At 37.8% G+C, this 21868-nt stretch overlaps 2 protein-coding genes across 6 annotated transcripts; one reads left to right on the top strand and one right to left on the bottom strand.

The window, feature by feature from the left end:
• Window positions 1-649: 649 nt before the first annotated feature.
• LOC136425057 (cysteine dioxygenase type 1-like) lies at window positions 650-7316 on the bottom strand. 2 transcript variants are annotated; one of them, XM_066413809.1, is made up of 6 exons: window positions 6910-7316; window positions 3329-3406; window positions 2473-2633; window positions 2070-2239; window positions 1640-1687; window positions 650-1146 (listed from the first exon to the last, which is right to left on the bottom strand). In XM_066413809.1, the coding sequence occupies exons 1-6, from the start codon at window positions 7137-7139 to the stop codon at window positions 1105-1107; spliced, it is 729 nt and encodes a 242-aa protein (XP_066269906.1). In that variant the 5' UTR covers window positions 7140-7316; the 3' UTR covers window positions 650-1104. The 2 variants fall into 2 exon arrangements, with proteins under 2 accessions (XP_066269906.1, XP_066269907.1); XM_066413810.1 differs by lacking the exon at window positions 1640-1687.
• Window positions 7317-7667: 351 nt separating this feature from the next.
• Window positions 7668-16131, top strand: LOC136425060 (AP-3 complex subunit sigma-1-like). Of its 4 annotated transcripts, none has more exons than XM_066413815.1 (7): window positions 7668-7841; window positions 8483-8574; window positions 10038-10149; window positions 10939-11010; window positions 11438-11545; window positions 13010-13054; window positions 14337-16131. In XM_066413815.1, the coding sequence occupies exons 1-7, from the start codon at window positions 7773-7775 to the stop codon at window positions 14442-14444; spliced, it is 606 nt and encodes a 201-aa protein (XP_066269912.1). In that variant the 5' UTR covers window positions 7668-7772; the 3' UTR covers window positions 14445-16131. The 4 variants fall into 4 exon arrangements, with proteins under 4 accessions (XP_066269912.1, XP_066269914.1, XP_066269911.1 ...); XM_066413814.1 differs by having other exon boundaries at window positions 7669-7841; window positions 8483-8607; XM_066413817.1 differs by lacking the exon at window positions 13010-13054.
• The last annotated feature ends 5737 nt before the right edge of the window (window positions 16132-21868 follow it).

Here is a 21868-nt window from a genome sequence, read left to right as displayed (position 1 = left end):
GACTTGTGGAAGACTTATGATAACTGTGATATGTTTACCCAAGTGTTGCCACCTATTTAAGGTTATTGGCAAAATCTTATCTTTTAACACATCAATGTTTTGATAAATTGGCTTTAAATTGGTGAGAAACCCAAGACAGTCCTATAGCCAAATTTTAACCTAATTCTTGTCTTGTGTTGATGGAGACACCTAGACTATCAGCAGTGCATTGTTTTGTTTAGGGTTAAGTACTCTGTTAGTACTAGTATGCTATCCACACTCAAAATTCACAGTCATTGTGTTAAACAAAACACTGCTTATAGAACTCTTAAATTATCTGTTTAAGCAGCTCTTGAATAGATATTTTTCAAGCTTTAAGCTTCCCTTTAAGCACAATTCAAGCTTTAAGCAGCAGTAACAACACAACAAGTTCTACAAAGAAATTAAATCCTCTCAGACAAAGTCAGACATCACAACATGTGCTATGACTTTTTTCCAAGTCTCAACTTTCTTTCATCCATTTAACTTAGTTTTAAACTGAAATCCACCCATTTTTACAACCCAAATACTTTATTGTTTGTATTCCCATCTTATCTCAGAAGGGAATTCCAAATATGCTCTAGCCTATGGAGCATCTTCAATCATTTTCCATGTCAATGAAGCAACTGACGGCCATGTTCCTGTCCTTGATTTGCATTTCAATGTCTTTTTCAGTCTTCTTCTGGCATTTTCTCTATTAAGCTGTAGACATTCAATAGTGATTACAGTCAAACTTATACAAGTGACCACCCCTACATAAGGACCATCTGGCCAATGTGACCACATTTTGCTGCTATCTTAGATTCTTTTTCCAATTGACACATTCAAGAATTAAGAATCCTATCTGTAGTGACCACCTGTCCACATAGACCAGATGTTATCAGTTCCCTGGGTGGTCTTCTTGGGCAGGTTTGACTGTATTGGAATAAGTCAGAAGATCTTTAAATGGTTCCCTGATATGCAAATTGCGACACCAACAAGGCAGCGGCCACAGCGATGGCGTCATGTGAAAGCGCTCCATAGACTGACAGTTAGAACTCTCTGTACAGCTCCCAGGTGTGTTATACACCGCTTGCAGCAAGATATTTAGTTGTTTTCCGGCTCCAGGGTCTCCACAGATGTACAGCCCTAAAGTGACAAAAAAACAAGAAAAATAAATTAGTAATCATGTTCATCAAATGTTAGCAAGAAACTACAAGTCATTCAGGTACTGTGTTAAAAAAGAATGGAATTTTTTAGGAACAATTTTTGCTAAAATTACAATCTAAACATTTTGATTTTCAAAAACTACAACTATAGAGTAACTGGAGAGTTAAAAGAAGGTACAGTTATGATACAAACAGAATTTGTTTGTGTTGGAAATTGCAGTTCGTAATGAATTTTTCCATAACACAGATGAATTTTCAAGCCACATTTTAAATATGTGAATGTGCATTTGCGTGTTTGTTTGAATTATTGCAGAATGCTATAGTTTTGTAACATAACATAACACAGCACTGAAGCATCACAAGCAGTTGACAGCAAAGCACAGCTAGCTAAAGACAACAGCAACAGAAGACAACACTGCAAGCAAGGGCTGTTAGAGAAATGCTGTTGCTACGGCAACTGTCAATCAACCCACCGTCCTAGCTACATCAGCTTGCTCTGTACATGTTGGTCCCTGATCAGGCTGTGTAAAGAGGTTATAATATTAGGAAATAATAGCGGGTGAGAAACCAAAATAAAACATTCCTTTTTTTTCCACGTCTTGTGCAACTGATACTTGACATGCCAACCAACTTTTCATTCTCCTTTGATACTGTTCAGAATTGAATGCATGTGAGTAAAAAAAAGTAGCTCACAATTGCAATTTGCTGGCTTTTAACAAAATTAAAATAAGTGGCAGTGCTCTTTATACACAAAAAATAAATGAATACTATTCAGAATAGTAACCGTTCCTAATTGTAATCCCCCTCCCTAAAATGATCATTGTGTTCCCAAAGTGTCTTCTAAACTTTTACTTCAAGTTAACATCATCAAACGATATACATTGTAAATGTAAGGTTACTCACGAAGGGCGTCCGCTGGCCAAACTTGCTGTAGAAGGTGACTCGGACCTTCTTCCTGTGGCCTGTGCGCTGGTCGAAACACTCCACCATGTCGAAGGGCGGGGAGTACAGGTGAAGGCTGACGGCAGTGTTGGTGTGACTCGAGTTCTCAACACGATGCAGGCCCATAGAATCTGCCAGAAACAGAGAGATAAAATTACTTCTTATGGCAACAAGGGAAGACTTCCATCTCCTCAAACTACACAGTATTAAACAGCAGAACATCAAGCTATGACACTCATGTGTACTGTTATAGGCATCACAAAAAAACAGCTTTGCATACAAATTGTGACTGTGTCCAATCAAGGAGGTTAAAATCTAATTTCAACCTCCTTGGTCCAATAGACATACTGATTTGATCACATACCATTGATGTATGCGACGCTATCCTTTCCATAAGAGTGTGTCTCAGTTTTCTGAAGCTCGCACTCATCCTCGGAGTCAGACGGCCATGAATACATCGTCTCGTCTAGTGTCCCGTCCAGAACCTTCATGAAGCAGTGAGAGTCCGAGTGGCTGTGGATCCCACTAGAACACAAACACAGAACGAGTGAATGAAGACCTTTATTTGCCCCAACTGAGCTAAGTACCGGTCACAACAATGTTTACAAACTATTAAGTATTATATAGGATCGGATGCTTCTCACTTCTTTGTAATGGTGAAAATGTAAGATTGTTTGGGTTTAGCTTTGCAGTTGTTCATTTTGCCAACATATATCCAGATACCATAAAGATCCACAATTTCTTGAGTTATACTGTCAAATATATGGCACCAAAAACATCCATGTAAAGGTATCATTGGTGGGATTTGGAACATGACAGTTTCAACCTGTTTCAACTTTTTTCATCATTTCAAGAATGAGAGAGTCAGCCAACTTAAATAACAACAGTATGAGGGGAGAAGAAGTACACATAGTAACCAGCTCTACCATTGATATTCAATGTCTATATTTACACAATCATGTAATATACAGTACACAGGGGTTCATCTAAATCAGGAAAGAGGCCTAGTTGCGTTGCGCCCTCTTGTTTCAGCCCAGTGCCCCCTTGTCAAATTCAGATTTTACCTTAATATCCAGCATACAGCCTTCACTCAGCAATCCATTCTTCCATAGAATTCGCTCCCTCGCCTGTGTGTGCTCCCTCTTATTCAATTTTTCAAGAAAAAACCCTGCAGTACATGTATACAATACATAGGGGGAGGTACTTCTGGTTGTACGTACCTTCCCTGTCCCTCTCCCCAACACAGCACGATGAGGTTAAACTTGCCGTTCCCCTGGTCAACCAGGTTACGGGTGTATCTGGGAAAAACAACAACGTCAGGGAAAACTGATCAGTATGACATTCAAATAGCATCTCATACAACTTACTCATACTAGTAGCAGAAAGTAAACAAATTAAAGATCTATCCTCAATGTCTTTTTTAGTCCTGATCTGATGCTAAGATTTTAGAGCAGTCACACAGAAACACGATGTTACGAAAGACACACAAGTGGTTTAGGTGTACCTTTCGTAACCATTATCAAGTAATGGTTTTAACATTATGATTACATATCGCGGTTGGCAGAATTACAAAAGGATCTACTGTGTGAAAATATATACAAGCCAAGCCCGATATATAAGGAGTAATTATCATTGGAATCAGGATTACTAGTAGTTCATGAGGTGATATGAACAGATTAGGCTACATAAGCTGGGATTACTGTACATAAACCACATCACGTTACGTACATAACTATGAGTGGGAAAATAACATATGCCTTTGTGATACAATTGTGGCCTGGTCATTTTATTAGCTTAAGTCACACAGATACATAATACAAGGTCTCACATGGCAATTTGGCTATCCCATTGGAATAAATGTTAAAATACGCAACTTTATGACCGCAAATCTAGAAAACGAACAACTGTTCTGGAAATGTTAAATGCTTTTTATTGTAAGCACACGTGTTCATCATGCATTGGAAAAAAATTCACCCAAATCTAACCTGGACAACGATATTTATCGCATTTTAAACTGCAAGTAGCAACTATGCGCAGGAGGCCGCTGTTGAACCGCCAGCGGCCGACCGCAGCACTGACATGGCAAAATGCGTACACGTCCGACCTATCGCTCTGATGACGAAACTGTCCTACCTAATCCTGACAGTAATAAACAAGCTTTCATCTCAAATTCTTTTTATATCACGTGGGGCCGATTAAATTTTAAAGGCAATTTATGATCCACCTAAACACATGCTTTCTAATAAATTCTATGCGCTGTTATGTTTTTAGGCCGGATTCTTTAAGACTCTACACACAGACTAATTCAGTCATGAGACCACAAAAGTTACTCAACATCATAGATTTTCTAAACAGTCAGATGTTTCAGATAGCATCCAGTCAGAGTAACTGATCATGAGGAAAGACCGTGGATGCTGTCTGAAGTGTCTGACCACCTACAAAATCTATCCAGTTGCTTGAGTAATTTGTGTTGTGTTGTGAATGTATGTGCAGACTTAAGCTGGTAATTTTCCATGACTAGTAATGTACAATTGTACCCACCCCATAAATCTAGGCAGTCTTGGAGTATTTACTTATAGACCTAATATCCTGTTCCTGTACATTTACAGTTCCGGGTTGTTCTTTGATTTACACCGCAATAAACAGTTTTCAACGAGACATCTGTGTTTGTACAGGACATGTCCGAGTGCTTGCACAACTCATGTTGATGTGTCAAGCTCGAAGGGCCACGTAAGAAACGTTCACACCTATCATACCGACCAATGGGAGAGAAGGATTCGACACAAGGTGACCAATCATGGGACCGGATTACAGACACACCCACCACTTATAGGGCAGAGTACAGCAGTAGTAAGTTGTAAACATCTATTCAGGTCACTGAAAATAGCCTTTTTTTAATTTGAAGATAAAAACTCCACATATATTTCACATACATAACACTAGATGTAGCCAACAAAGCCTGAAGATTTTCTCTTTGGAATTTATATACACATTTTGGCAAACTTGAGAAAAGAATTCTTGACATCATTGCTTAATTATCTTATGTGATGACTTTTCTTTTCCTTGCCTTATACTGTTAACACAACAGCAAAAATGTAGCTGTAAATTATAGAAATTAGTCAAAGATATTGTCATCTGAAAGTATGAAAATATAGATTTGTTTGAATAGAATATGCTCTATCATTATCCTTGATTATATAGCGTCCAGTCTTAAAAACAATACATTCACTTTTGTCAGTCTTTCCTTAATAATTTCCGAAAATAACCACCTACAAAAAGCCAAATCAGTAGAAACTAGAAGACTTTTCACTAAAAAAATGTTCATCTTTTTTTGCCAAGCATGTGATAAAAAAGATCATGTGGTTGGAAGAAAGCAGTAATTACAGAGATTATGTCTTTACGTAAGTGTCCTACAAATCCGGACAACCCCCGGGGTTGTCTTGTGACTGACACAAGATTCGTGTTGCCTTTTGTCTTGAAGACAATGGTAATTAGTTTGGGTTCCAAAAAATGTCTTCAAGACAAAAGGCGACACAAATCTTGTGGTAGTCATAAGACAACCCCAGGGGTCCTCTCCCTTATGTAAGGATCCAAGTCACGAGTCTTCTAGATCTTTAGTTCTTTTCTCACGCTTATCCGGATTTGTAGAACAAAGTTTTTATTCCAATGAGAGCATGAGCTGTCTCCAGGACCCATCCCTCCGTCTCAGGAAGGGAATTTGCTTGTGGAAACAGCAAAAATTTCCCCCAGTCTGTCAAAAAAAATCAGAACTTCATGACATGAAATCAATGAAAATATATGTTAGCACTCTGAAGTAGCCATTTGGCACCCAATTCTCTATTGGTTACAGAGTACTAGTAAGGCAGCAGGGAGAAGGTTGAATCAAAATGGCTGAGATTTAACAACAACGATGACGGGGAAAAAACCCTGGCATGGACTGGACTGCAAGATTGGGGAAATTGGCTGTTGTTCAAGTTCAAGCAGGAACTGTCTGAAGTACAACGTCATTGCCACGATGACACAGGGATGCTGAAACAGTTTCTTTTTCGCGTGAAACTGAAAGGCTGCTGAGTTTCAGAAAGACAACTATCTAGCTCACAGCCATGCAAAGCATTCTAGCAAGATAGGACCTTGGGCGTCTTTGGACATCCTTTTTTTTGTAGTGGATGCCTTTAAATGTGTCTAGGGGCATCCAAGACTTTTTGTATGAATGTCAACATTGCCGTAAAACCTTTAAAAACATTTTGTAGAAACAATTGTGAAAAATGATGTATATAGCCTGGATTTTCATTATTTCTAATTGATATTTGCCTCTGTGGGTAATAGTGTTTTAGAAATTAGAGGGTTAGAAAAAATTACAATACAAACCTGAGCCCCCTTAAATTATTTGTACTACAATTACCAATACATTATGAAAGGTCGACTGATTATAATTAGAAAAAGGAACAGAAAGCAGCAAATTGCCTTTCAAGTTGTTAAGATACAAAAAATCACTTCCTCAAAATGTGTTTGTCCTCCAATAGTAACACTAGCACAGAATTTCGCAATGTGACATTCAACCATGAAGGTTAAGATAACAAACTCCTTTGGGACATTTCCAGAAAAATCAGAGTAAGGGTAACAGAAAGGTAGTCTAATCTATAAACCCCAATCGTATCTTTTATCCCAGAAAACAGAAATTTTACAGATGTATGGACAGAAGACCGCTACATGAACATTTTTGTCATGCAAGTTTGTTATTTTTTTGGGCCCTTAAATTTTACGACAGCCCTTAATTTTTAGTAAGAACAGTTGAATTTACCTGTGGTGGTCGAACTTGGCATACTTGTACCACTCCCTCGCGTTAGTCTTGTACTTGGACATGTACTCGTTCACTTCTTCCACGTTAATCTCGTTGTCTTGGAAGATAATCTTCAACCCCTGCACCAGATCGTCCAAGGTTTCAGGTTCAGGGAGGGGGTTCAGGTCCCTCTTTTTCTTCAACATCTCGTCTATCGCGTTCCCTCGCATTTCCACGTCCATTCCTGCCATCTCAACGGCTTAAGATGTCTTAAACAGTTCTGTGATGGTTTAAGGGATGATTTAAGGGATGTGGTCACGAGAAAACCGCCTCCACAACTCGTGACGATCCTTTCTGAGCGCGCGGAGAAAATTTATGGTGATGATTTTTTTCCACCCGATGTGGTTTCCGTGCTACGTCAGTGTTTAGGTCAAAGTTCAAACATTTGTGTCGTCAATTCTAAAACAAAAGATTTTTCTCCATTGAATTTAACATTTTAAACCATTAAATACAATCAAATGGCTTGAAAATTTTCAATTTCGCTATAGCTATCATTTTAGATAAAATATTTTAGGTGAAAAACACTGTAGTTTAGTTCATTTCAGTATATAGGGGTGCTAGTTTAATTTTAAAAAGCAATATTTTTGACGTTAAATAGTCTTTTCTCAAATGAAATAGAATAAATTCAATATTTTAGGAACTACATTAAAATTATATTTGTATTAAATTACTCCGTACTTTGTTATATATCAGAAATAAAATTTACATATCCCTATATCCGTAGTTACGACGTCCCTTGATGACGTCGCAAGTCCGGAACTGAAAAGGGGAGGGCGGAACACAGAATTTCGACATATTTTGGGTTATTTTAGGTAGAATTCACGATGATTAAAGCAATAGTAGTCTTCAACAACCACGGGAAGCCTAGGTTGATCAAGTTTTTCCAGCATTACGTAAGTACACGCCTTTCTTTTTCTGTAATTTGCGTTGAAAATGTGGACTCATCAGTTCGAAGTCTGCAACCCTAAAAATATTTAGGAAGTTTTACCCCGTTTCCCTGCTAAAAATGGCGCTTTTAAGTAAATTTAAACAACTTTCTTCAAGCAAAAAACTCACTTTATGTTGTCCACAGTGTAGTGATAGAGTATGCCTATCAATAAGTAGTATTTAGTGCGTGGAAGATCCATGTTGAATCATTTTTGTTGACAGAAACGTCACACAGAAATCACATGATTGTCTTGTTTTGAAAAACAAATTTCTGAATCTAAACCTTAAGATATTTTTAGCAAGAAGGTTTCTGTGTTCTGTTATCTCTTTTTCCCAGAAATCAACGATTTGATAGTACTATGTTACGTGATGATTTAACATAATTTTATAATTGTGCAAAACTACACATTTATTTTTGTATTTTCCCAGATGTTTGCTTGTTGTTTGTTTGTTTCTTACATCAATCTCATCTTGCCAGTATGAGGACATGCAACAGCAGATCGTCTGCGAGACGTTCCATCTGGTCTCCAAACATTTGTAACTTCCTGGAGGGCTTGTTTAAAATTTGTTTGTTTGTTTATTTGTTTTTTAAATCTTGTCCCCCCAGAATGAGGACATGCAGCAGCAGATTGTCCGCGAGACGTTCCATCTGGTCTCAAAACGCGACGAAAACGTCTGTAATTTCCTGGAGGGTGGCAGGTGGGCCTCGGGCAAGAACTCAGACCCAGAGAAGTAACCGTGCCTCGTACACACTCCCACCAATCACTGATCACCAACCGCTAATGCTTAAAAACATTGATTAATTCAATCAGTCAATCAAAGTTTATTGGGCAGCAGATACAATGTATGGCAAAGAGCTCTAACTTCTAAGCAAGAAGTCTAATGTCTACATATTGATATTACTATTCTATGTGGCAAATTGTTTGTCTATACTCTATTTTTCGGAAACATTGTTCAACTGTACTGTTCGACTACATGATAAAGCAAAAGTATGATGAACAGAAAGTGTAGAAACTTGAAGACAAAAAATGTTTGTGTCTGAATTAGATCAGTACTATCAGTATAATTTAAAACCCACCCTCTTCAAATCATGAAAATGAGCTTCATGAAGATTGTGAAAAAATTAACCAAAACCATACACTTGTACACTTAATAAATGGTGGAAAGATGCTCACTATCTGCAAGATCAAGTTTATACAAGGTCAAAAAAACAACATCATGCTGTAACATGACTGTAAACAAGAAGTGAAACAAGAAGTGTTGCTAATGCAAGTCAGACTATATATCAAACAGACTGTACCTTGTTTATTTAGGTCAACCCTTTTTACTGCACTACTGCTAGTACTTCCATCACTGGTTGCATACAGCCAAACTCAAGCAAAAGGCTTTTGGTGATCTGTGTAAATTGCAAGAGCTTCAGCAATGATCATGTGCATGTTTTCAGTCTAGTCGATAGTACACAATCGTGCATGTAATTGTGACATCAATCGTGCACAACTTCAAGTTTTGCTGACATCATCACACATCCCAACTGTTACAACATCATGCAGGGATCATTTTGCTCGGAAGGAAACTGATTTCAGCTCATTTTAATGCTGCAAATATGATAAATAATAGTAAATGTAAACTGCTTGAAGCTCTTGCAAGGTGGGAACCCTTTTTTATGATAAAACTAAAGCTCATGCAATAAATAGACATGGCATGGTCATTTTCTCATCTTATATGTTTTGGCAACACCTAAGAGCTGGAGCCTAAAGGTATACGTATGCTATATATGGCTGCACAGAGAAAAAAATCCCATTTTGCAAAGTAATTTTGTAGTGCTCTGTAAGTGAATTAGTTGAAGATTTAGCATCCTAGTTTGCATCAAATATGCACGTTGCTAGCGAATAATCCATACCTACATATTGATTTATTGATCGTTGCCTATTAATCCTTAGTAATATGCAATAAGATGGTTTCATCAATTTCAACGACATGATTTTCAGCCTTCATTTATGAAATCACACATTCCCATGTTCAACTTTAAATGCTTTTGCAAAACAAGCAAACTTAACATTTTTGAACACTGTTCTACACTAAATTCATGACCATTATTAGCATGATTTATTTACATACATGTGCAGGTACAAACTATATGGACTTTTTTGTATTTGTCACAGTTTGATTGGCGGCTCAGACTACAAGATCATCTACAGACACTACGCCACGCTGTACTTTGTGTTCTGTGTAGACTCTTCAGAGAGTGAACTGGGCATTCTCGATCTCATACAGGTTTGTATATACTGTAATTCACTTTTATGTTATCTTCATGGTAGCAGAATTTTACGCTGTAAGGAAAATGGACAAATGAACTTTAACTTCACGGTGGTGGCAAGTGATTTACAGAACGGATGTGTGAAGGAATCGTAGATAATAACAACAGGGTGATCATGATGATAAGTTAACGGTACAGAGGTGACCCTGAAAACTGTGATTGTGAACATAAAGTTACAGTGAAAGAAACAAGAATTACAGTAGCCTTTTTTTAAATTTATTTCTTTGTTTACACTCTATAACTTGAATTTGATTTACACCTTATTTTGTACTTAAGCAGGTCCTAGTCTTTTCAGACTGTCACAGACACAAAGGGAAAATGTTCACAGGGATTTGATTTTGCGGTAGGGAGAAAATAGAATATTCGCAGTGGTTTTAAGTTGGCGGTTGAATCAAGGGGGTAGGCAGGCAGAAGACAGGATAAGCATTTTCAGGATGGGTTTAAGTTCGTGGTAAAGGGGTTACCACAAAAAACGCAGATATTTCCCTTTTTACAGTAACTCTCTATATGTTGCAGTTACCTGTTGATACAGAAGATGTTCAAAATTCAGTCACTAAGAAGAATTTCCATAAGAAAAACTGATTTCTACCAGTTTATTAAATGATCCTATGAAAAATTGTCAAGCATAAAACTGATGAAAACATTTATGACATTTATTCATAGCATCATACTTTGCAAGTACATGTATATTACTTGCCTATTGAAGTACGGAATATCCAAGAAGTATCTTTGTTTGTATCTGTCAGGTGTTTGTGGAGACTCTGGACAAGGCGTTTGAGAATGTGTGTGAACTGGACCTTATATTCCATGTGGACAAGGTGAGAGAACTCAACTTCTGGTTATAAACATCAAGACCAAGTATTTGTTTTGAAACTTATGTGCATGTCATAAACAGTTTAATGGGACAGCAAGTTCTATATGTGCGCTTAAGTGCAGAACAGTCAAAATTTACATACTAAGAATCCTCTCTTTTCTTAAAAAGTTGTTCAAGAAATTGTCTTCGTTGTGCATTTTGTGTTGTTGAATATGCTGCTAGGTTCACTGACAGTGCGTTATGTGTGGTTGAAGGTGCTGCTAGGTTCACTGACAGTGCGTTATGTGTTGTTGAATATGCTGCTAAGTTCACTATTAGTATTAACGCATTATTTGTTGTTGAGTGTGCTGCTAGGTTCACCTATGTATTGTTGTTGAATGTGCTACTAGGTTCACTGACAGTGCGTACTGTGTTGTTGAATGTGCTTCTAGGTTCACTACATCCTGCAAGAGCTGGTGATGGGCGGGATGGTGTTAGAAACCAACATGACGGAGATCGTCACCAGGATAGAGGAACAGAGCAAACTGGAGAAATCAGAGGTCTGGACATTTACTTCTTACATTACAGAGAAATATACTACAGGGCTCGAAATACTGTGTGCATGTTCACCTTTGTGCACCCAAAATTGGAGCTGTGCACATAACTTTTACCGTGGGTGCACCAATGCACCTAGATATTTTTGTAGACTGTAGGATAAAGGTTAACTGTTGACTTTGACTTTATTAAGAATCCACAAATAGCTTACAATATCAATGCAGCTATTCTTCCTCTAGTCCTTAGAATATTCTTGAAATTTAAGTATCAGAAAGGTTTAACTTTATCTTATGTTGTGCACCCAAAATTCTTTCTGTGCACCTAAAATATAATGTATTTCCAAAAATGAATTTTGACAGAAAGTTGATATTAATGAAGCCATCTCTGAGATTCAGTATCTAATCGAAAGTATAACCAGAAAATATTTTAGATCTTGAAATGTTCAAGCTGGTTTTATTTCTTATGGTTTTTGCGACTCCTCTCCATCAAGAAATGCTGACACTGTCTTTTGTGTCACAATAGTAGTTTTGACCACAACTTTTTTCCACTCATACTACGAAATTACATCACTGCAAAAATAAAGAAATTTATAGTAATGTTCCAGTCACACTACCTGAAAAAAATTTACCTGTCCTGGACAGACGCTACTACTCCTTCCAGCAGCCGAGGGTGGTTTTGTCGGAAGGATATGTCCCAAGTAGGAAATTCTTAAACTTATAAAAGACATACCAAACTTTGGTGTTACCCAAGGTTTGCAACAACCTTCTGCCTGCCTACCATGTGGTAATGTTGTATTTATCAGTAGGGAAAACGTTGACATCTAGATCTGAGGATGGGATTTTATATCTGAACCACAATTTAACTTATCATGTTCCTTCATGATACATGTGTATGATGATTATTATTGATAAGATGTACATGCATGATTACCAACATCTTATTTGCACACCATTCTGTTGCATGACTCCATGCTTTTTCAGTTTTGCTTGCTTTGTTTTATTTTATTTTATTTCATCTCAATTTTATTTTTGGGACCAATTGATCAGCAGCATTTCTATACTTAGATTTAACACTCTCATTGTGCATGTAGGTGTTTTTTTCCCAAACTAAAATGAGTGTTGCAGGTTTAATTTGATGCAGTAATTTTGAATGTTGCCTGTACCAGTGAAGGAATGCCGCAAAAAAGAGCTATTTTGAGCCATGCATCATAATATTCTTACTTTGACAAATATTTAAACACTACGCACAACAAAAGAATGTATAACTCTGAGGAGCTTTCGAGACAAACTCTGCTTTTATATTAATGGTATCTTTTATATCAACTTTGGGGATCTAACACCAAATACAAGCTACCCTTGCATGTAACAAACAGTGGCAAAGTCTTCCAACCCTTTTTTCGCCCCCTCCCTACCACCTCCCCCATGTTGCTGATCGGTTGGTAACTTTGCTGTTGTTTTTTCCTACACCAGGCGGGTTTGACAGCAGTGCCAGAGAGAGCTGCCTCGGCTGTTAAGGTTTCTAACCTTTCTAAATTCTAGACATGCTTTTTTCCTTCATCTTCTTCATGATTTTGCTTCTGTGCAAAATTTATCTCACACTAATTTGATATAACTATTATAAGAAATGACAGTGAAGATTGTATATACTGTATAAAGTACTGTACATACTTTAGATATAATCTATCATAAGAGAGAGTCAGGCACCTATGTCTAGCTTTACATACATGAATACATTGATTTTCTAGATAAGGAAATGGAGAAACTCTAAATCTATGATTGATAAGATTGATAAGTCTTTGATATTTCATCATCAAATTTGAACAAAATTTTTTTTGATGATTGATGTACTAGTAGATGTTGTATTATGACATATATACAGATCATGAAATGTGGCAACAAACTTAACTTTGAAAATGCATCATTGCTAAATGAAAGTCATGAATGTTAAGTTACATCAATGATCATAGATACTAATTAAGTATTAGCCACAATCACCTACATTTAACCAATATTTTGCTTCCCCTGCATGTCAAGCAATACCTGCAACATGCTTACAACATGTACCTCCTCTAGCATTGCTTTTTTCCACAGAAAAAAAGACAACCTCAAACTTATCCATGCTTCAATAAGACTACTCTACTCTGTCTTTTCCCTCTAGTCTTTCCTCCACTTTTTTCTTCAGATATTTTCCCATGGCTAACAAATAACTCCTTTCTTTACAAGTGCTACCTTTCCCAACACTGATCTTTCTCTCTCTCTCTCTCTATTTCCTACAAGTTGCATGTGTAGGGTTCCCATTGGCTGCATTCCCCACCCCCAGTGCAACCCCAGGAAACGTTCTGAATCCAAGTTGAACTGTGATTTCCAACACATGAAATTGGTCTTATCTCTACTCAAATTTTCTACAGTCTTTGTTAAGGAATGAACACTCCATTGCTTCTGTGATGTCACGTTATGCAGATAGAGCACATGACTAGGTGAGCAGTGGATCATGAGTTTTGCATATTGCAACATAATTATGATCGGCTGCTCAACAAGTCATGTGTTCTATCTGCATAACGTGACATCACAGAAGCAGTGATGTCACAAAAGCGTTGGATTGCTCATTCCTTGACAAATGCTGGAGTTGATCAACAACATTTGGGTCCAATTTGTGTTTCAGTTTTACAGTTCAACTTTACTTCACAATGATTTCTACCAACACAGAAGAACCTTCTACCCCAGGAAAAGATTACCCAAGCAGAGGGTGTGTTTTATTACAGGATTGTTTATTTTGTTTGTTTGTTTGTCATTCCAGGCTGGATTGGCGGGCGCTCCAGCGAGGGTCGTGTCCGCAGCGAAGAACTTGGATCTACCGAAACTCCCATCGAACATCCAACTGCCAAATCTGCCTTCCTTCAGATGAAGATGATTTTTCACAATCTTCCTTTTTTCATGCCTTCAGTTTTCTATTTCCTGTAGAATACAGACAAGTTTTGTTCTTCGTGTTTAGAGAGCATTACCAATTTCAAAAGAAGCACTCCTTTTTTTTCTACAGAAATTGTTTTGTAGCAGGTCTATTTGATTAAAAGGCCTCTAAATTTACAACAATGCAAGACTATTGACTAGCTGAGAATGCACCAAGATTTAAATACAGCCCCAGCCATTTCCAATCCATTCTTTATATGTTAGAACTACCTTTGCAAGAAATTGTGACCAGCTAGCCAATGTGATAACTTAGTCACAAAAATAGTCCATCACAATCCAGGACGTTTATGACTTTGGTAATACATTATCGTAATCTCCATGAAATTTATGTAAAGGCATTGATCCGAGGTGTACCACTGTAGGTAACCTGGCAGAACATACAGTAAACCTCTGACTTACATGTACAAACTACCCCGGCAGTGCATGCATGCCACCTAGCAGTTCAAAGTCAAACTGCAACCTCTGTGTTTGACATTTCCTCCTTGGCCTTGGTACTGTTAGCTTGGGAAGGGCTGATGACTGATGTTCAAGTATCATACATTGTTTTTCCATTTTCCGAATCTGGATTATTTATACGAATTGTCTCTGAACTTGTACTTTGTAGTTATTTCTTTTTGATTTAAAAATGCACACATTTTATTAGATTTATGAATGTAATGTGTGTATGCCAAAAAATGTTATTACCCACTTGCAGGTTTTCTTGGGGTATGAAATGCATTTGATTCCAGAAACCCCTTTGGGGACATGAAATAATGCTGCAAAAAAGGAACATGTACCCTGCTACATGCACATCCCTGTTTGGGGAGTGGTGGAGTCTAACTTTGTCATTGCTGTGCCTCTTCATGGGTTAGTCCACTCAAAGAAAAGGGGCTTGCAGGGTAAAAGTAATCTAGTCACCAAACATGCTTCCAATTTGTGATGAATAATAACCAATGTCTACCTTTCTGGCTGCCATCTTTTAACTGTGGTTTAGTGACATTAGAGCAACTATGGACTTGGTAAAAAACATTTTGAGGAGTTTTAAAGTAAACACTCCCTCCATTGTCTTTCTTGGTTTATCCGTAAACCAGTACTTCAAGCCCCTTGGTGTAATAGTTACACGAGATATAGGTGCAGTGAAATGTATGGTGGCCCACAAGGACAAATGTATTGTCCACAGCCAATAAATTTGTTCTTTGGGGCCACCGTAGAAACTGTTCAGCTACCAAGATGGAGCATATTTTTTTCAGGGTAGAGATCCTAATTGAAGTCTCTCGATAAGGATGCCAGGTGTGTTAAGGTGGTCTCAATTTGATCAGGTCAATCCATAGCTCTTAAGTGACATGGATTGAAGTTGAAATGTTAAAGGAATGTTTTTAGAAATTAGACTCCTATCAGGATCTCTACCCTGAGGTATTCATTGTAAACAATCTACATATAGCAGCCCTGCATTGGTATATGCACTCTTTGAAACCTTTTTGCCTTACTCTGTAGGGTTAGATATTCACTGTAATATTTGCATTATTGTAATTTATCAAATATTATTATTCCATCTTTTTGCCTTTGAATCTTTCTGGTCAGCAACAGTGGAAATTATTGTCAAGACCATATACTGAAAAATTATTAAAATCTTGTTCACTTAAGAAGCTTGAGTCTGTGATGTTTTTCTTCATTTATTCTTGTAATACTATAACGTTTACGCAGTCACAAAGATTATATGCGGAGCCACCTTAGCCATGTTGATTTGATTATATGGATGACATCTGCACACGCATCCATTTTCGTCTTTGTCAAAAAAATAATAATAATTGGGAATACTGTAAATCAAACAAAGCAGCTGCGAAATGAGAAAATGTAAATTCCCAGAAAATATTTTGAAACTAGAGTTCCATGACCTCATATCTTCGCCAAGTGATGTCAACCTTAGTGACCGATTCTAAAGGTAAAATTGTCACTTTCTGAATGGATATTCGTCATAACAATAACAATTAGACGTTGAACAAATACAACAACGCTTTTGTTTCTGATGTCGCCTTCATTATGAAATATAAGTGGTCAGGAAGGTTAAACGAATGACTAGACACACAAGGGTATGGTATACTGAATAATAACATCCATATAATCGAATCAACATGACCCACTATTCTTTAAGCAGGAGGTAAATAAGTTGTCATGTTCCAGAAGACTGTGTAAGAAGAATTCAGCCCATCAAGTGGCTCCCCCGGCGTCCAAGGTTATATTGCACCGGTAGGTAATCCACACACCTTACAGCATTTCTGAAAGGAAAATTGGATCTATTCAAACATAAATCTTTGCATTTGTTCAACGTCTTGTTATTTCACAAAATACGATTCAACTTTGAAAGTTGAGCCCTTCAGAAAGTGACAATTAACAGCAAACGTATATGTACACTTGACCTTCTGTTGATACTATTGATAAATTGCGAAGGAAACATTATCTATGACATAATGTCCCTCTCTGTATGTTGGGCAAAATGACTTACTTATAGCTTATATATACTAACTCTTGGTTTAAATTGTCGTATTTTCAAAATCAAGGTCAATTAAGCCCTAATAGTTTAAACCCCCTTTGGAGTCTTTCTCAATTTCCTCATTCCCGAAAACAGCGAAATTTGTCAATTTGTCACTTTCCTCGTCACGGTCGGTAGCGGTACTGCAGGTTAGGCTTCAATAGGGTATACACTTCCATCTTTTTGATTGCGGGAATATGCCCAACATTAGACTTAATTCCAGAGAAAACTCTGCCAAAAAGGTATTGAAGTCTTCAAATGCATTAAAAATGACCTGTCAGACTTTCAAAATACGCATTCCCATGGAAATGATCGATTTTGAATTGCGAGGTTGGAGCTCATGTCACATCCGTCGAAGCGCCGCCTACATTCTTGTACACATCAAGTCTTGTCCGTTATGAGTTGATTTAGGATATATGTGGACATTATACACTTTTCCTTGAGGACTTTGGCCTTTTTGATACTCATATTCATCGATATCTGGAAGCTAGATCACAAAATGATATAAGAAGGACATACCTGTAGAATATAGCCGTTTTGTATAGACAGGTTCACTGAAAAGGCTGTACAAATCTGTAGAAGTCTGGCCATGGAATTGTAGATTAAACGTACTTTTAAGAATCTGTGTATTTTCTTCTGCTACAAAGAGGTGATTCCAGGCAGCATAACGTTGTTAGGCATACAGTACAGTGTATTCAGTAAACCAGTGCATATAGCATGTCTATAGTTCGCCTGTAAGTCCTTGTTTTATCATTCCATGGTCTGGTGACGATGTGTTCATTATAAGCGAAGGTACAGTAAACGGTTAACGTCTTCAAAGGAAAGTGGATGATGTCCACGTAATGCTTAAATTACTCATTAGCGACAAGTCGTGATGTGTACATGAATGTAGGTGGCGCTTCGACGGGTGTGACACGAGCTCCACCCCCGGACTTTAGAATCTATTCTTTCAATGCCAATGCGTAGTTTAAACAGTCTTGAAATTCATTCTTAATGGATGTGAAGTCTTCCAGACCTGTTCGACAGAGTGTTCACCGGCTTTAAGTCGAATGCTTTGAATATCTTCACATTTTACAAGACGGGGGTACATACCCTATTGGGGCCCAATCTGCAGTACCGCTCCCGGCCGTATCTCGAAAAGTGGCAAAGGAGACCGTCAAATTGCCAAATTTCGCTCTTTTCGGGAATGGGGAAATCGCGGAAGGCTCGCAAAGGGGTTAAAAGTTGGAAGGCTTACTTGAGCTTGAACTTGAAACTGCGACCATGTAAAAGCAAGAATTACAATATTCAAAAAATTTTGCGAACAAAGCAATGGGATATTGGGTTATATACAGTACATGATATGTCTTCTTTGTGTTTTACCAATGGCAGTGGATCGTACATTTCCTGTTAACTGTCAGTTTCTGAAGGGCAATACAGCATGACTTCAATCGCAATCAGTATAACAATAACACATTGAACAAATACAACAGTGTTTCTGTCGGATTGTCTAGGAATATATCCAATTTTATACCGTAAGGTGTGCACGTGTTAATTACTTGACTTAACGGTGCAACGGTGACTGCTATGGTAGTTATTAGCATAATGTATTCATCTAGACATGGTTAGTTAGCTAATGTATGGTGTTGTTTGATCGGGAAAATACATTTCATACGTTATGCGTTGTTCTTTATGGTGTACGGGTGCCAGAAATAGTTTATCAAAATCAAGTTCAGCGGCTCTTGTCGCTGAAACGCTGATGTTGCACACTAGTATTTGCTTTATCTAGTAAAGAAGACACCATACCAGACCACAAACGAAACTTACACGGGGCTTAATTAAGAAATCTTATCCGGACTTCAAGCATGATGGTTCATAGAAATGTTATATGTCATTATGGATACCGAGTGTTAAAACGGGTATGAGCCTGAGTTAAAGATCGGTATTGTGTTTAAGGCAGCGTAGCAAACTAAGTGCTATATTCCTCTATCGGCGATGTATTCTAAACCCATGAAGGGAATTCGAAGAATAGAAAATAGACAGAAATGAAATTCATAACCTTTGTCTTGTGTAGTATTTTACATTAATCTACATTTGACTCTCATGAACATTCACTAGCCTGGAATCCATCCTGTCCTAATTATTGTTCAGTCCTCTAATCGTTTCGAAAACTTTCTGGCAGAGAAGCAACAAAGCTAGACTAGTGTTGGTGCCAGGGTACAATTTACACCGCTGCAAATGTCTACACTACTTGTATTTCTATCTGTCTCTTTCACTTGTGGTCTAGAGACCAAAAAGAACAAATGGGTAAATTATGTTGATGTACTCATGGGATTATGATTAAGACTGAATATGCAATTTTCTATGGCAAACTGAGATATTGTTTTTGAGCCTCCTTAAGATACGATGCTTGAAATGAATATACACACAAGTTAACATTACACGTTTATTATCATATATTCATAGGTGAAAGTTTGATAACAGATATGTATACTTTTCTTGATTTCTGATCATTTCTTCTTTGAAATGAAAACATACATTACATTCCTTTAAAATAGACTCTGTGCATATATGTATAACTCGATAAAGAATGCAAAGTGTCCATGATTATTCAAATGAGCAATATGAGCTCTTACAGTGTCAGAATATCTGCATCCGGTTATGGCTGATTTCCTACAGCGTACCCGAGAAATGTCAAGTACTGCAAATGGCAAGACCATGTGCTCGCCAAAAAATTTTGCACTTGTACGTTCATCCTTTTAATTCCCAAGCATATTTTCACTGTTATCGTACTACTTCGTTGCTTCATGGATAACTATATGTTTGGTACGGATAGTGAAGCGCCATGCTTGTGGTATATGAAAGCTGCGTACAGCATAACAAGGCCCGACTTCGTGATATATAAAACATATGAGATGATAACCACACAGATGTTATCAACTTGTGTGGAAAATTAACAATACAGTAACTTAATTAACAATAGTAAGGCGTACACACCAGTCTGTTTGCTACTGGTATGTCCTTGTTATATTATTTTGTGGCCTGGCGTCCAGTATTCATCATATAAGCAGATGAACAGTTGAGTAAAAGGCCGAAGTTCTCAAGGCCGGGAAAGCGACTAGTGTGTGCATATATCCTTAAAATGATGATTTGGTACAAAAGGTTATGTGTACATGGATGTAGGCGGCGCTTCGACGGACAGCCACGGACGTCAAATCGGCTTCTCGTCCGAGCCTACTAATCGATCCTTTTTATGTGAACTCGCCTTTTAAAAAGTCTTAAAAGTCATTCAAATTGTACGTGAAGACGTCTGGACCTATTTGGAAAAGTGTTCACTGACTTTAAGCCTAATGTAGGGGTTATTTTCATATTTTTACAGGTTGGCACTGAATACCCTAGCAGAGCCTAATCTGCAGTACCGCTCCCGGTCGTTTCCCGAAAATCGTTAAAACGACCGTCAAATTGCCAAATTTCGGTCTTTTCAGGAATGGGGAAATGGTGAAAGGCTCTAGAAGGGGTTTGATTCCTCGTGGCTACTTTGACGTCAACTTCGAATATCCGACCTTTCTAAGTCAAGGAAAATGAAATAAAAGACACTTTGAAAAGAAAGCAATGGAAAGTCAGGTCAAAAATGATATGCTTTCTTTGCATTTTACTACTGGAAGTGGTCGAGTATACATTTCATGTAAATTGCACTTTTCAGAAGGACTGCTGCATCCAAGTATCCACCCTGTTTCTTTACACAAAGATACATGATACGAATGCAACGGTGTTTCGTTTGTTTATCCATGGATAGACTCAATTTTCCCTTCGAAATGCTGTATGGTTTGTGGATAAACATAACGCTGCATTATACCATCGCCCCCCTAGGTGGCGCTATCACTTGCCTCTGCGTTGATTCTACGACGAGTCAGTGTCATAAGCCAGGTATAGGTGTGGTTCTCTTATATGACGACTAAAATGGAAACTGATAACATTACTATTTCAGATCTGCCGTAGCCATATAAAACATGGCCCGAATAGTTCTACCAAAAGTACATTTATCATATTCATCCATACAACGGAGCCGTGCTTGTCTTAAAGTATTATCTCAGTTAGTATTTAGCTAGTTGATATATAGTTACATGTATGCATGTATTTTTCACGTAAAATAAGATACAGTGATGAAAAAGACCATTATTCTGAAAGAAAGGCATGAGAGGAGGTTGCTGTGCCTGTCGTGTGGCGGTTCCAAACGCCGCGACTTCCAAGAAAGTCGCCCCGGAGGGACACGTTTTTAGGCGCGCACACTACCTCCGAACTCCCTTCTACTTGCCTTATTATCTGCTCTAATCATTGATGAAGTGTTAACATACGAAAATTGATTATATTACCGATCATACAGTAACAATATCTGCAATCTTAGCGCCATTTGTATTGCCCAAACGTACTGTACAGTGAGGTACGAACTGCAGTACTGACAATAACTAATAGGGGACGCTGGGAGACCGTCACTGAAAGATGGCCGTGATATTGCATCTGAAACCAAGGTCCTTGCTTAAACATAGGTACATATTCGTACGGTCCAAAGGCCGACTTATTGTACTACCGTACAGTAAAGATGATGTCTCGCTGGCTTTCACGGTAGTTTTTTTACAAACTGTTCAAAGATTTCGGACGTACTATTTTTTCTACCGCTCAGTCGCGGATACATGCTGTGTTGTTCGGTCTCAGAGTAATGTGAATGCTGATTAGTTCTCTTTGCTATACATACGGATAATACTCACAATATTACCGCACATCAGACACTGTTGTATGCTGATTGGTCATTGCAGAATTTTTGACCAATCAATGTGCATCTATTACATTTTGGCGCCATCTGCCTACTCACTTAA

This window comes from Branchiostoma lanceolatum, chromosome 19 (genome assembly GCF_035083965.1).
Source record: "Branchiostoma lanceolatum isolate klBraLanc5 chromosome 19, klBraLanc5.hap2, whole genome shotgun sequence".
NCBI lineage: Eukaryota > Metazoa > Chordata > Leptocardii > Amphioxiformes > Branchiostomatidae > Branchiostoma > Branchiostoma lanceolatum.
Note: the sequence above shows the minus strand (reverse complement) of the source record. Positions and strands in the feature narration are given on the sequence as shown.

Bases quoted from the DNA above. Each gene is read 5' to 3' on its own strand.
- LOC136425060 (XM_066413814.1), top strand. From the start codon at position 7,773: ATGATTAAAGCAATAGTAGTCTTCAACAACCACGGGAAGCCTAGGTTG. The intron at 7,842-8,482 runs GTAAGTACACGC...TTGTCCCCCCAG, and splicing joins TCAAGTTTTTCCAGCATTAC to AATGAGGACATGCAGCAGCA. The intron at 11,011-11,437 runs GTGAGAGAACTC...ATGTGCTTCTAG, and splicing joins TTATATTCCATGTGGACAAG to GTTCACTACATCCTGCAAGA.
- LOC136425057 (XM_066413809.1), bottom strand. From the start codon at position 7,139: ATGGCAGGAATGGACGTGGAAATGCGAGGGAACGCGATAGACGAGATG. The intron at 2,634-3,328 runs GTACGTACAACC...TTTGTGTTCTAG, and splicing joins TGGGGAGAGGGACAGGGAAG to TGGGATCCACAGCCACTCGG. The intron at 1,147-1,639 runs GTGGGTTGATTG...TTGTCACTTTAG, and splicing joins AAGCTGATGTAGCTAGGACG to GGCTGTACATCTGTGGAGAC.